Below are 12903 nucleotides of genomic sequence, written 5' to 3' on the forward strand. Positions count from 1 at the left end.
TGTGGAAAGTTCTCCCACTGCGACAGGCCACGTCTCCGTTCGTTAGACTTAGCCTTGAACTCATTATTGTTCCTCTAAAACACTCTACTAATGCCATCATTGGGTAAGATGGTTACGCAACCCTAACCGGACGTCTACACGCTGCCCTAACAAATACAATTTCCACAGTTCAACACCGCCACATGTGGCCACATCCAAAGTTGGAGGTGCGGTGGCCGTGCAAGTAAAAATAACCAACTCTAGAGGATATTGTAGTCTGTAATTATGGCCTATATCCCAATGTGTTTCACGGTTACAGCTGAAATCGGCAAATTGTATCGCATGGTCGTAGTGTCATTTTATACAGCTCTCCTTGTTTGGAACGGCCACTTTTTGCCATGCTCCATATCTAATCAGAATATTCGCGTCGACACAATTTTACTGTCTTTTGTTTCTGATTTGCATTGTGCCAGCCTACTAGGCACGGCTCTTGTAAGATGTCATCTCCCATGGCACCATCGCTCGAGATCACGGCTGACAAGTCTGCGTTCAAACATCTGAAAGAGGAGTTCGTGTCGGGTCTGACCGGAGGTTCTATCCAAGAAATAAACATCGTCACGTTAGTGGCACTGGTAAGTATTCTTTTTGCTAGGACTTCTTTGGGGTGCTGAAAATTCGGTGGTCTTTTCTATTCATTTTTCTTCCCGGAGAATAACAAATCATACGTGTCGCGATTTTTCTTCGCTCTTCTGGACTAACGTATTCATAGTCTTCATACGCAGTCTGGTGTACGCTGCAAACTCGGTTTTCTTTTTTTAGCATACCACAGGGTTCAAGGGTACCGTCATTCTCTAGTCTGTTTGTAGACTTCATTCTTAATTGGATTGCATTAATTCTTTCGATCACAATGTACGCGTCGCATCCCTTTGCTTTCAACCTTTTTATTCTTGCGCCGGTCGCGATATTATATGTGTCTCTGCCATCGGTAGCGGCAACGCGACAGCGAACAGCTCAAGCGGTGCTGAAACGACGAGATAGAAAGATACGAGTATCTGCAAACGACTTCAACTCGACTTCTACTCCGTCGCATAGTGCCGCTTCATTGTTAAACAACGACTATAATGCCAGCATACCTGTCACCGAGCAATTTAGCACTGATAGCACCTACCACGAGACTGTTGCTAATGTCGTCTCATGTTATGACTCGTCGTCGCCTTACTCTTCTACAACTACAATGGAGCAAGCTCAGACACTGGCGTGCTCCACATCTACCTCGTCTTCCTCTATCTCCTCAATGTCATTAGAAGCATATTTGCCTAAGAAGTCTTTTTTAACCACGTATCGTGCTGGTATGATGATCATAACGTGTGTTGCGATTTTGGCTGTCGATTTCAGAATATTCCCCCGGAGATTCGCAAAGGTAGAAACTTGGGGTACATCATTGATGGATCTTGGAGTCGGATCGTTCGTGTTCTCTATGGGTGTAGTCTCAGCACGAGGACCGCTAAAAGAGATGTTCTTAAAGCAGCAGCCAGAGCTATGGATTTCATTGAAGCGATCTATAGGACAGACTACATCAGTATTAATACTTGGGTTGTTGCGTCTATTACTGGTTAAAGCGGTAGACTATCATGAACATATTTCTGAGTATGGAGTACATTGGAATTTCTTTATGACTTTAGGATTTTTGCCGCCGTTTGTCACTTTGTTCAATTTCTTGTCCAATTACACCTCACCTGCTACATTGTCGCTCTGTGTTGGTGCTGTGTACCAGACATTACTCACCTGTACACCGTTGACGCGATTTATTTTAACAGCACCTCGGACAGGAATAGTGTCGATGAATAAGGAAGGAATCTTCTCATTTATCGGATACTTGTCTATCTTCCTAGCTGGACAGACGACCGGATTCTATACTCTACCGTCTACGCCACGATACATTCCTTACGTATCGCGATTTCTTGGAAACGGCAGCAGCTCAGGTCCACTGGCAGCTTCACGGAAAGCTATGCTGACATATCTCTTTGTCGCTGGAATGGGACATGTTACTTTGTTTCTGATCTGTACCAAGGGACTCAACATGCCAGTTTCGCGTCGGCTCGCTAACCTCCCGTATGTACTATGGGTGACTTCCACCAATATCATGTACATTCTGATGTACCTTCTCGTGGAAGTTATTTTCTACCCCTCATGCGATCTTACGCCAGAGAGTAAGTACGATGCCGTGCCGTGGGGTCTTGAAGCCGTTAATGAGAACGGTCTTGCAGTCTTTCTGCTCGCCAACTTATTAACTGGTGCCGTGAATTTGTCTCTGAATACGTTAGACGTTAAGAACGTGCAGGCGCTAACGCTACTGGTGTTGTACGCCGCACTTCTCGCCGTCGGGGCAGGATTTATGAAGCATAAAGGGTGGCGTGTTCGTGTCTAGGTAAAATGGCTGTTAATTGGGATTTTTGGACCTCGGACTTTTACTCATAAATATACACGGATTGAGCAGTTGTTAATAACGTAATTGGCTGGGCTCAAGACTGGAAAAGTGGTGTTTTTGTTTTATTCGGTGTTCTGTTGTCTTTGTACTACTTTGTACTGCATGGATGTTCTTTTAGTAAATACAGTTATCTCGACATTAACTTTGTAAACTATCAATTAATTGACCCATTTAGTCGCGACGTAGACGTCATAAGACTATAAATCACAAACTTCAAGATCATGTCAAACAAAGGTATAAAATATATACGCCACATCGCGAGCACGTATTCCGGACAATAATCATACAACAAAGGCACCACGATTCAATAATATAATACATTCTACACACATTGCCATACACAGTACTCTAGCTATGTCCATTATTTTACCGAATCATCATAACCTTCGCTATATCTTTGCCCGATCCCAATGTGCCGCCCACCGCACTTGACACCTTCTTACCGAGCTGTTCGAACACCTTCCAGAACTTGAGGTTCTCATCACTGGCGACAGTGGCGAGCGTGGAACCATCAGGCGACAATGCTGAAGAGAGAACACGAGTGTCATGACCTTGGATCTCACCGTTTTTAACAAGCGTAGGATAACTCCAGATGGCAAGATTGTTATCAGGGTAGCCATGCGAGGACACGATCTCCTTGTACGTAGTGCTCCACTGCAATGATGTAACCTGCGATCCTGTATCAATTGAATTCAACCTTGCGCCAGTGGTTCCATTCCAGAAATGGATATGCTTATCGTACGTACCACCACCGGTGGCTAGAAGATTAAGCTGCCATGGACACCAAGCGAGAGCTTTTACCGCGGCCTTGTGATTAGACTTCGTAAACTTCGGTGTGCTCGACCTTGCGTCCCAGATATTTACTAGATTGTCATTACCTCCACTAGCGAGCTGATTTCCATCACTTCTCCACTGCAATCCGCAAACCTCGGCTTGGTGGTTGACAAACTCCGAGACCTTGTGCTCCGCAACACGAACATCGTGGTTCCATATCGATCCGTCGCGGCACCCGGACGACAAGATATGACGGTCCCATGACATCACTCCAACACGAGCGGCATGCCCAGTCATGGAACGGACCTTCTCACCTTCTTCAGCATCCCAGATCTGTACATCTCCGTCTGATAATCCAACTGCAACGTAGGCGCCGTCACCGGACCATTTTATGCCAGCAATGTATGTGTTTGGCCTTGTCTGCAGGAGGCTAGAGACTGTACCAGTTTCCGCATTCCACACATAAAGATCTCTGTCTAATCCAATCGCTACCTGGTTATTGCAGGACCAGTCAAGCAAGTTCAAGTAGTAGTCATCGCGAATTCCAGGCGCATCTAGAATACGTTCAGCGCTGGTGGGCAGTCGTCGACGAAGTTGTGCATTAACAGCAGGCTTGAGAGGGCGGTTATACTGACTCCGTAGATCAATCGGCTTGGACGATTGCGGAGCCTCTGGCTTAAACGCAAGAATGCGAGTGTTCAAAGCAAGTCCGCATGCTTCAGCAACTGAAGACTGATACGCCAACGCCACCGTATTGGGCTGGTATGATGATGCAATAGAAACTGATGACGCCGATGAATCGGAAGAAACTGGCGATATCTTCGACTCTGATTCCAGTTTCGACATAGCTGTAGATGTAGAGCTGCGACTAGGAATGAATCGGTCGCCCTGGACACTACTTCTGTACAACTGCTTCTTCGCTGGCCTCTTAGGTGTAGACGACACAGGACCAGTACCCGTAAGCTCCCCCTCTAAAGGATAGCTGTCGAGCTTCAATGGCGACGAAGCCTGTCGATGGATGCATGATTTTGCTTGCGCACCAGATGGCGAGCGTCTGCGACTGCTCATAAACGACGACGTCAATTGTGAGTACTGGCGCGGCGTCAACGGTGACGAATCCAGCCGTGGCTGCTGATACGACATTCGAGAAGGACTGCAACTGGCTATCGAAGGCCGTGACTTCACTGGTGTGCTGAAGCTCATTTTATATTTTATAAAATGTTTAATAACAAAATGCCCGGGTCCAGCCGCAGGGATATAATAAAAAATGTAATAATAATAAGAAGCGAATAAGTCCAAAGACCAGCTTTGAACTAGGAAGCGGAGACACTAGCTTAGGCGGAGTGGACGTCACGAGATGTGGCCGACCGCAGAGTCCTTTAAAAAGGGCCAGTTTGTTGTTTACTATTGACATTGGTCCAAAAACGGAACCATAGCTTGTTGGCTTAGCAACGTTGTCCCACTCCCAGCGTTGCTGCGGCAACTCTGTGACATTTAGGTAACATTTCGCGGCCAAACCCTCTAGTTTTTACATTGTGACGGTGCACCAAATGAATGTTCTGCCAATACTTCTAGGGCTACTTTTATATGGGAAATTGTCATAACTGCTTTAGCTGATAAATACATTGTTCTGTTGCATCCTTCTCTTTCAGACCAAGATGAAAGCAGTCACATCGATATTGCCAGGTTCTTGGGCAATATTAATTTAAACCACCGCACAGTCGCAATCACCCAATTCCGAGTTCAAGACTGGAAAGAATTTTGAATACAATAAATTTGGCGCGTAGGGGGACCGAGGATACATTGGATTTCTGTACAGAGACGTATCAGATATCTCGTTCGGCGTTGTTGGTCAACATGGAAGGAACTTATCAAAGTCTGCTAATGTATCCACTTTACACAGCCACAGCAACACTGAGAGGCGAATCGTTCTTGGCAAGTCATTTCAGTCATATGACAAATCTCGTTTCTAGAAATCTCAGGTTGCGACTCAAAAAGCAAAGCAAGTCTACCGTTGCTATTCGAGAGCGGGCACTAACGTAGTTCAGTTCTTGACACGGGTAGCGATATTTTCACCTTTGAATTCCGGCCTGGCCGCGTTACATGTGGTGCCAACTCTGCCGACTATGATATGGCCTACGACGTTCACATGTCGCAGTACTTGGAAGGAATGCAGAACTCACTGGCGTATGACCTCGCGAAGGAGCTGCAAGTATAGTAGTTTTTTACAAGAGATAATATCAAAAATTCAACTGAAAAGTGTCATATAGAATGCCATCGGGCGTCGTACCCAACATACTCAGCACTGATTTCGGTTCAATCTCCTGAGCCCCTAGTACAATTTTTTCTGCACTGCAGAACTTGATCTCCTAATGATAGCAAATGGTTATGCTATGAGCGCGGTGCGTCACTGGTATTGGCTTCTCGGTCGCTAAACTAGGTCGCGGTAAGTTCATGCGCCATAATCCATTAGCCATAAGGGTACGTACAGTTGGACATCAGTTCCCTTGCATCGATGCGTCCAAGCATGCGATGAGGTCCACTGCTATTGCGGAATGATAAAAGACAGACATCAATATGATCGACGACTACGAGCTTATAATCACAGAGTTCGGAACGAATGTCTTGCGCGTGAGCTAGGGGACAATCAATATCCCATGGTATTGGTTATGAGCCCTGACGTCGACATGTCTTCTGCCACGATGAACAATCAAACGCTATTACCAAAGTCAGGTTATTATGGGGACTTCGCCAAGCTGAAAAGAGAGGAGAATTACCTCTCCTGGAAGCAGAGCATTAGGGGGATACGATCAAGGTACCGTCAACGTTTGAGATTATCGTAAAGTTAATCGCAAAAATGAAGCTCTAATCGTAAAGTAGTCGTATAGTAATCGTATTCCTTATTAGGAATTACCCTTTGTACAGGAAACCTCTGTCCTCTGAAAATTTTTTGCGAGCAACCAACTTCATTGCTCGTATAGTTAATCGTAAACTTTGCAACCACGTAGACAATACGATTACCACTTACGATTAATCGCAAATCGTATCCACCCCTATTTCTATCCACACCGCCACACCGCCACACCGGCTTTGGATCTTCGGTGGATCAACCGTACCAATCTGTTTTCAATTGCCGATTTCAGAACGCATCGCTAATTTGGGATCTCGACTATTGCCACTCACGACATAGACAATTCCAGAGCAGCTATAAGGACGAAAAGGCTCGGACGCGGGAGTCGCGTCGGCGCCACGCTCCGTGAGGTCCTTGGGTGCTAGTAGATTAATCGTAAGCGCGACTCATGACCTAATGAATGGTATTGTGACGTTAATCGAGATATGCGGATGCGCTGAAGGGAGCGGTGAGAATAAGTTCGGAACCAGAGTAGCTGCGTTGTACTTGGTTTACGTGACATCAGATTTTGACGACCAACAGCATTCTATGGAGATTTCACAGCGGCAAATCGTGTTACACGACGTCACCGCTGAGTGTACCCATATTTGTCGAATACTGTGTGGGGTCCTTGTTCTATATTAGAATTACTACTAGTAATAATACTCGTATCATGTGCAGATCTTGTGATCATACTTCGTAATAATACAGCAGTAGAGCGACTTAGTCCGAAACAGTGGCAACTGGCGAGCCATGCAGACAATTAATTTTCTCTAATTGCAAAGAACGATTGTCTACGGATCTGGGTATATAAACTGAACTGGAGTCCGCTGGTTCTCTACATAGACCATTTCTTTTTGACGTGATGTATAACGCTGACCTTCTTGCTCCGGTCAAAATAGTACTAGGTCTAGGAGCTTCGCGCTTTCTATCTTGGCGTTGTACAGTGCCCAACAGTTGTGTGCGTTGGCCATTTAAGATCACCGCTTGATAGATCGCTAATTCCGCGCACTTTTTCATCTGATCAACTGAACCGGCGATCGATGTCGTGAGCGAGATGATTAGCACCACGCACAGCAGCACTCCCATCAGCGTACTCGTCAGCGAGCACGGCAAACGCCTTGAATTGGACAATAATGTCGGAATCCGCTGGATCGACAAATGAGATATCGAGTACGACGTCAGCAGCTACTGTGCCTGATATATTGGACGCGAGCATGATTTCTGACTGTAAAGAGGCTTTTAGACTTCTGAAGGACAATCCTCCAATTCATAGGCCTCTGTCTGTGTACTTACAACTCCAGGGTGCGCATTCTGAGCCAATGTCGGCGAAAGACATTATGACTGAATCTGCTTGAAAGGAGTGAGCTTTGAGTAGATGCCACTTAGCCTTAGACACTCGCCGACAAACCAAGCTACTGGTCAAGGGGTCTTACGGTCGACCGACAGACCGAGAGCAGCTGGAAGGCGTGATCCCCTTCCGTGAAGATTCACTAACCACGCAGACCGGGTTCTTGTTGCATCCCGACCCTACGCACGTCCTAAATCCAAGCGCCTTTACTCTACATTTATGCTCTATCTGTCATCCGCCAAAATGTCTACAACAGTAATATCGTCCCTCACGTTTAACCTAGACCATCCCTTAACCATGTTATCAGCCACCAAATAGCCTTGTAACACAAAGGCAGTAGGATCGTCTTTATCTTGCTCCATCGATTGAGTCTTGATGAGTCCTTCCCTTTCGTCTGTCACGTCAAACGAATTGGTACCGTTCTCACGCAGGAACTCAACGCAACCCGCGACATTCATTGACATAACTGCGGTCTGAGTCTCGAAGGTGCACTCTGGCACGTTGAAAGCGTACCTAGTCAGACCTGGGAACAGAAGAGCGATATCACTCTGCGAGTGGTGTGCCGAAGGCTTGGTGAGAAAAAGATGTACCTTTAGTGGCGGAGCAGTGCCGGGTACGCAGCCAGAATTCGAGAGAAGTTGATATACGAGTGCCATGTTCGCTGACCACGCATAAAAAGCCTGCGACAATATAGCCATTGTCGGAACAGTTAACGGGATTCCCATAGTCTGGTAGATAGGAATACACCATGGATCGAGTAGTAACAAGGCCTGAGCTCGCTGTGGTCGCAAAAACTCGTCCGTTCTGTCAATCGGGCCATCGAGCGTTATTGACGAGGGGATCTCCTCGGTCCCAGTCGGATTTGACGCGGCAGCATCCGAGTCATGCTGATGTAAAAACTCGAGTACATGATAGACACCCTTGACGAGGACGACTGACGTCGCTGCACCAAAACTATGGCCTGCATAAACCACCTTCTCTCTCCGCGTGTCCACATATGACCAATCAAACTTAATAGGGTTTGTCTCTCCCATTGGCACAAGAACAATATTCTTTTCAAGTAGAATTTTCAGAATGGACAATGTTTCTCGAACACGTTGAACCAGTTGATACGTCCGCAATATCCGAGCGCTCGTACTCACTTCCATCATGCGCTGGTACTTCACAACTTTCCGAACATACCCTGCCGCCGAGAAGTCGCGAACGTAGGTAACAGGCGCAGATTTGTCTCTATATTCAGGTGCAATGACTACATGGCCATGGGATGCCAGTGAGCCGCAAAATTGGGAATAGGCGTTGCGAGTGCCGCCTAGTCCATGTGAGAACATGACGACGGGCCACTTGTGATTTTCCGGTGGTTCAAGGAGTGGTACATTCGACAGACATGGTAGTGTGACATCGGGAACAAATGGGATATGTGATAGAAAAGTCGCCAAAGTCGAAGATCTACCGGAGAAAGTCACAAAGTCTGTGACAGCGGATTAGAGCTTGAAGAGATCAAAGTGACCTTAATTAACTCACTTTTGAGATATTCCCGTCTGTCTTCGGGAAACCAGTATGGATTCTTTTCATTTGACGGATCTTGCACATCGGCAGGATAGAATACTCGAAACTGTAATGTCTCAACCGCGGTCTCAATTGCGTCGTAAACTGCAGGCCAAGGGGAGGGAATCTCTATCTCCACGGACCCAACAGTGAAAGGGCCGGGGTACGGTGGTAAACGCGGAGTTAGAAATCGCATCGCTCGTCGTCCCATATAATATACGAACAGTAATATGTCGAAGAAACCTGGCTCTAGTAAGGTCGGATAAAATTGACTGTGACTGCTAGTTCGACCTCGGCACGCGATACCTATAGTAAGGCTGGGGACACGTCATCAACTTAAATGCGATCCCGAATTTTGCGAGTTAATAAATGTCTGAGATAAATATATAAATCATAGAAAATTGCAATCCTAACGCCCTACTTGTATTGCGAAATCCTGTGAATCATATGTGTCCAATACTTGTTCAGTTACCTTCAGCGTCTGGTTTGTTACCGTAACTTTGGTAAGAAGGGTTAGGGCTACATGGAATCTAATTACTGAATTGATTGACTGAACCGAGGAAGTGAGCAGAGATACCCTAAGCTAGTCCAAAAGAGGAGTACGAGTAGGGTTCCAATTTTGTTCCTGTTCGGCAGAGTTCCGATCATCTCATCAGAGTAATTTATATGAAACAATTATGCTTATGTGATGCAAAATTCTAATGGAATCACTGTATGGATAAAAAATAATGGTACCAGCCTTCGTTCATATGCATTTTAGACTTCTATTTTGTGAATACGAACAATGCTGACTGTATTGATAATCATACAAGCGGAGTGATGAACACTATCACGAATGGGGGTTTCCTGTGCTCAGTCTTCCCGTACAATCAGCAGCTGAAGCGAAACACGAAAACAATATATGAAATGTCCAAAGGCGTGGATCATTTTGACGTTAGCATTCCACCTTACTGATATGAGCAAAAAAACACAATACTAAAATTTCGACTCATATCTGCAGGCAGCTCACTATACTGCAACGTAACGTATAGCAGTTGATCATAACCTCTCGATGCATTCCGACGCAATACCGACACAACAGGCTGAAATATTTACATAACCATGGAAATGTAGTACTCTGCGCCCATGACGCCTTTCTCATTTCTCACAAATCGTCCCTTTCCGACAAAGTACTTATTATTAACCCACCCTTCCTTCGGCGCGTCTGTCTCAATAATCGGCTGAATAAAGAACTCCGTCTCGCCAAATTCCATGGCAGATCCGCTGCCATCGAAAATAGCGTTCATCGCAGGTGTAGGGTACGTGTATCCTTCATAGTGGATGTACACGCCATGACCATCCTCAGTTTCGGCACGGAGACGCACGTCGAGGGTGAGCTTGTTGTCGGGTGTTAGGTAGAGCCAGTTTGTGCCAGACTTTATCTTGATGTTGAATGGGTAGTGGTCGTCGGAGGAGTCGCAGTATCCCTCGTGAATTTGAACGAAAACTGCACACGCAGGATTAACGCGTGAAATGTCATAGGGAATTGTAAATACAATACATACTTCGCTTTCCCGGTTTGCCGGTCTCGAATGTGCTGACGAGCTCGCTATTTTCAGCATTGATATAGAGGTGGAACACTGGCTTGAAAACAGGATAGTTGTTGACCATTGTGAAGATGTAATTATGCTCTAAATTTGCGCTATATAAGCAATTGACGTCTTATATCTTAAACAATGTGGAAAGAGGAATAGAATGGCCGACGACTGAGGGAAGGTAAACTCGACTCGCCATCTTATCAGCCAATCGCTCGGAGGCTAAAAGCCAACTCCCAAGACTTAAGTGGTCTACATCTGGGTTTATCTTGGGTAGATGAGTTACCAAAATAGCACACTCCGGAATGCCCTTGATTGACTTACATTCGGTAGTCTGCCTATTATACGAAAATAATAGAATAATAGTCAAAGCCTAAGTAGACTTTCATTTGGTCATATACATAGGGCCTGCCATATCTGTACCCCCTGTAAGCCTTGTACGTTGGCAGTAAGCGCAGTCTCAATAATGCATCTCACAGCGCAACTCCCAACGCCTGAGCCGCGCGAAATTTTTTCATGAAACTTGAAAACGATAGAGACGTCATCGTTCGGTTTATACTGTAACATAATAAACGACTTCCAACGCGTCTATTAATATGGATTTCTTTCGCCTTCTTTCTCGAGGAACAAAGCTAGATAATAGCGAAGCTTTCGCAAAGGTAAGATCTGGATAGAGCCTCATCGAGATCAGTCAACGCTGACTGAACAGAACGACAAAGTAGTCGAAGATGAGGACAAAATAACACGATCCCTCGATTTCTTCCACACACATTCATTACCGGATCCAGACGTTTGCGAAAAGAAACAAAAAAAGAAATCTGAACCAGAATCGCATGAGCCTGTGATCCCTTACCGGAAATCAAAGATCACAGGCCCTGATGTGCCACATCCGATTACGACATTCCAAGATCTTGCTAATCGGTTTCAAGTATCGGAGTCGCTGATATCGCGGATTAAGTTTCCTGCTCCTACACAGATTCAGTCTGAGGCCATCCCAGGATTTTTACATGACAGAGATATCCTCGCAAGCGCGCCGACTGGATCCGGCAAGACACTTGCTTACGTACTACCGATCGCACATATTCTTCAGACGCAAAAGCAAAATACTACGAATGGAATCAAAGCACTGATATTAGTCCCAACGAAAGAGCTCGCGGTCCAAGTCTTGGAAGCATTTACGATCCTCACACGTGGCTCAACGACTTTCAAAGCAAAGGTGTTAACAAAATCACTTCTTGCTCGTCTCACGTCCGAAACAGGTGCAAAAGCAGGTGACGTTCTAATTGCGACACCACTACGTCTTGTTCGTGCGCTTGCGGTGCTTGATTTTGATTCGCTACGGCATTTGGTCCTCGATGAGGCAGATAAGTTGTTTGATCATGCGTTTGCGCCTCAAACGGACGACATTCTGGCGCATTTACGAGGAAGGACGCTGCAGAAGACATTTTTGTCCGCGACGTTACCATCTTCTATTGAAACACTTGCACTCAATCTCATGACAGCTCCTCTCCGGATATTAATATCACCCGGTCAAGCTGCTGCTACCGTCACTCAGAAACTCACATACGCAGGCTCCGAAGCTGGGAAATTGCTTGCGATCCGACAAATGCTCAAAACTGGCGAACTCACGCCACCGGTCCTAATATTCGTACAATCCGTCGAGAGAGCAAATGCGTTATTCCATGAACTCGTATATGACGGGGTGAATGTCGATGTCATCCACGGCGAGCGAACGGAGACACAACGCCGGGCCGTTGTGCAGCGGTTTAAAAAGGCAGAGGTTTGGGTTCTAATTTGTACAGATGTGTTGGCGAGGGGAATTGATGTTCATGGCGTGAATCTCGTGATTAATTACGATGTGCCACAGAGTGCGCAAGCGTACATTCACCGGATTGGACGCACTGGACGTGCGGGGAAGCAGGGCAAGGCTGTGACTTTTTTTACGAAGGATGATGTTGAGAATGTGAAGATCGTGATTAATGTTATGAAGGAATCTGGCTGCGTGGTGGAGGAATGGATGATGAGGTTGGGAAAGGTGGACAAGAAGACGAAGAAACAATTGAAGCGGAAGCCCGTTGAGAGAGATAATATATCTACGCAGCCGCGAAAACGGACGAGGAAGAATCATTCAAAGGAGAAGACTAACGGAACGGAATTGAGTGCGAAGGAAGAGTAGTTGTGCTATTGCATTAGATTTTATATTAAAAGTTTTTGTAACATAGGGAATAGCATATCTGTGATTGTCATTAACTAGTACGAGAAGATCTAAGACTTAAACTGACGGTGGCAATGCGCGACATCC

At 45.8% G+C, this 12903-nt stretch overlaps 7 protein-coding genes across 7 annotated transcripts; 3 read left to right on the forward strand and 4 right to left on the reverse strand.

The window, feature by feature from the left end:
- The first annotated feature begins 368 nt into the window (after positions 1-368).
- On the forward strand, positions 369-2618 carry V1508DRAFT_425949 (GWT1-domain-containing protein). Its single transcript, XM_066941507.1, has 2 exons — positions 369-611; positions 749-2618. Exons 1-2 carry the CDS (start codon positions 477-479, stop codon positions 2405-2407), a joined length of 1794 nt encoding a protein of 597 aa, XP_066792997.1. The 5' UTR covers positions 369-476; the 3' UTR covers positions 2408-2618.
- Positions 2545-4586, reverse strand: V1508DRAFT_425950 (WD40-repeat-containing domain protein). The gene has a single exon (XM_066941508.1). It carries the CDS (start codon positions 4442-4444, stop codon positions 2834-2836), a length of 1611 nt encoding a protein of 536 aa, XP_066792998.1. The 5' UTR covers positions 4445-4586; the 3' UTR covers positions 2545-2833.
- A 2229-nt stretch (positions 4587-6815) lies between these two features.
- V1508DRAFT_288212 (uncharacterized protein) lies at positions 6816-7497 on the reverse strand. Its single transcript, XM_066936548.1, has 2 exons — positions 7428-7497; positions 6816-7359 (listed from the first exon to the last, which is right to left on the reverse strand). Exon 2 carries the CDS (start codon positions 7218-7220, stop codon positions 6855-6857), a length of 366 nt encoding a protein of 121 aa, XP_066792999.1. The 5' UTR covers positions 7221-7359; positions 7428-7497; the 3' UTR covers positions 6816-6854.
- V1508DRAFT_400215 (uncharacterized protein) lies at positions 7268-7489 on the forward strand (the record flags this gene model as incomplete). The annotated part of the gene is made up of 1 exon (XM_066938316.1): positions 7268-7489. The coding sequence occupies one exon, from the start codon at positions 7268-7270 to the stop codon at positions 7487-7489; it is 222 nt and encodes a 73-aa protein (XP_066793000.1).
- On the reverse strand, positions 7464-9550 carry V1508DRAFT_288217 (platelet-activating factor acetylhydrolase). Its single transcript, XM_066936549.1, has 2 exons — positions 9004-9550; positions 7464-8950 (listed from the first exon to the last, which is right to left on the reverse strand). Exons 1-2 carry the CDS (start codon positions 9236-9238, stop codon positions 7707-7709), a joined length of 1479 nt encoding a protein of 492 aa, XP_066793001.1. The 5' UTR covers positions 9239-9550; the 3' UTR covers positions 7464-7706.
- Positions 9551-9761: 211 nt separating this feature from the next.
- On the reverse strand, positions 9762-10808 carry V1508DRAFT_425960 (uncharacterized protein). Its single transcript, XM_066941509.1, has 2 exons — positions 10572-10808; positions 9762-10513 (listed from the first exon to the last, which is right to left on the reverse strand). Exons 1-2 carry the CDS (start codon positions 10675-10677, stop codon positions 10119-10121), a joined length of 501 nt encoding a protein of 166 aa, XP_066793002.1. The 5' UTR covers positions 10678-10808; the 3' UTR covers positions 9762-10118.
- A 205-nt stretch (positions 10809-11013) lies between these two features.
- Positions 11014-12851, forward strand: V1508DRAFT_392398 (P-loop containing nucleoside triphosphate hydrolase protein). The gene is made up of 2 exons (XM_066937955.1): positions 11014-11260; positions 11311-12851. The coding sequence occupies exons 1-2, from the start codon at positions 11198-11200 to the stop codon at positions 12775-12777; spliced, it is 1530 nt and encodes a 509-aa protein (XP_066793003.1). The 5' UTR covers positions 11014-11197; the 3' UTR covers positions 12778-12851.
- Positions 12852-12903: the final 52 nt, after the last annotated feature.

Source organism: Lipomyces doorenjongii (genome assembly GCF_038497915.1).
Source record: "Lipomyces doorenjongii strain NRRL Y-27504 unplaced genomic scaffold V1508scaffold_89, whole genome shotgun sequence".
In the NCBI taxonomy this organism is placed as follows: domain Eukaryota; kingdom Fungi; phylum Ascomycota; class Lipomycetes; order Lipomycetales; family Lipomycetaceae; genus Lipomyces; species Lipomyces doorenjongii.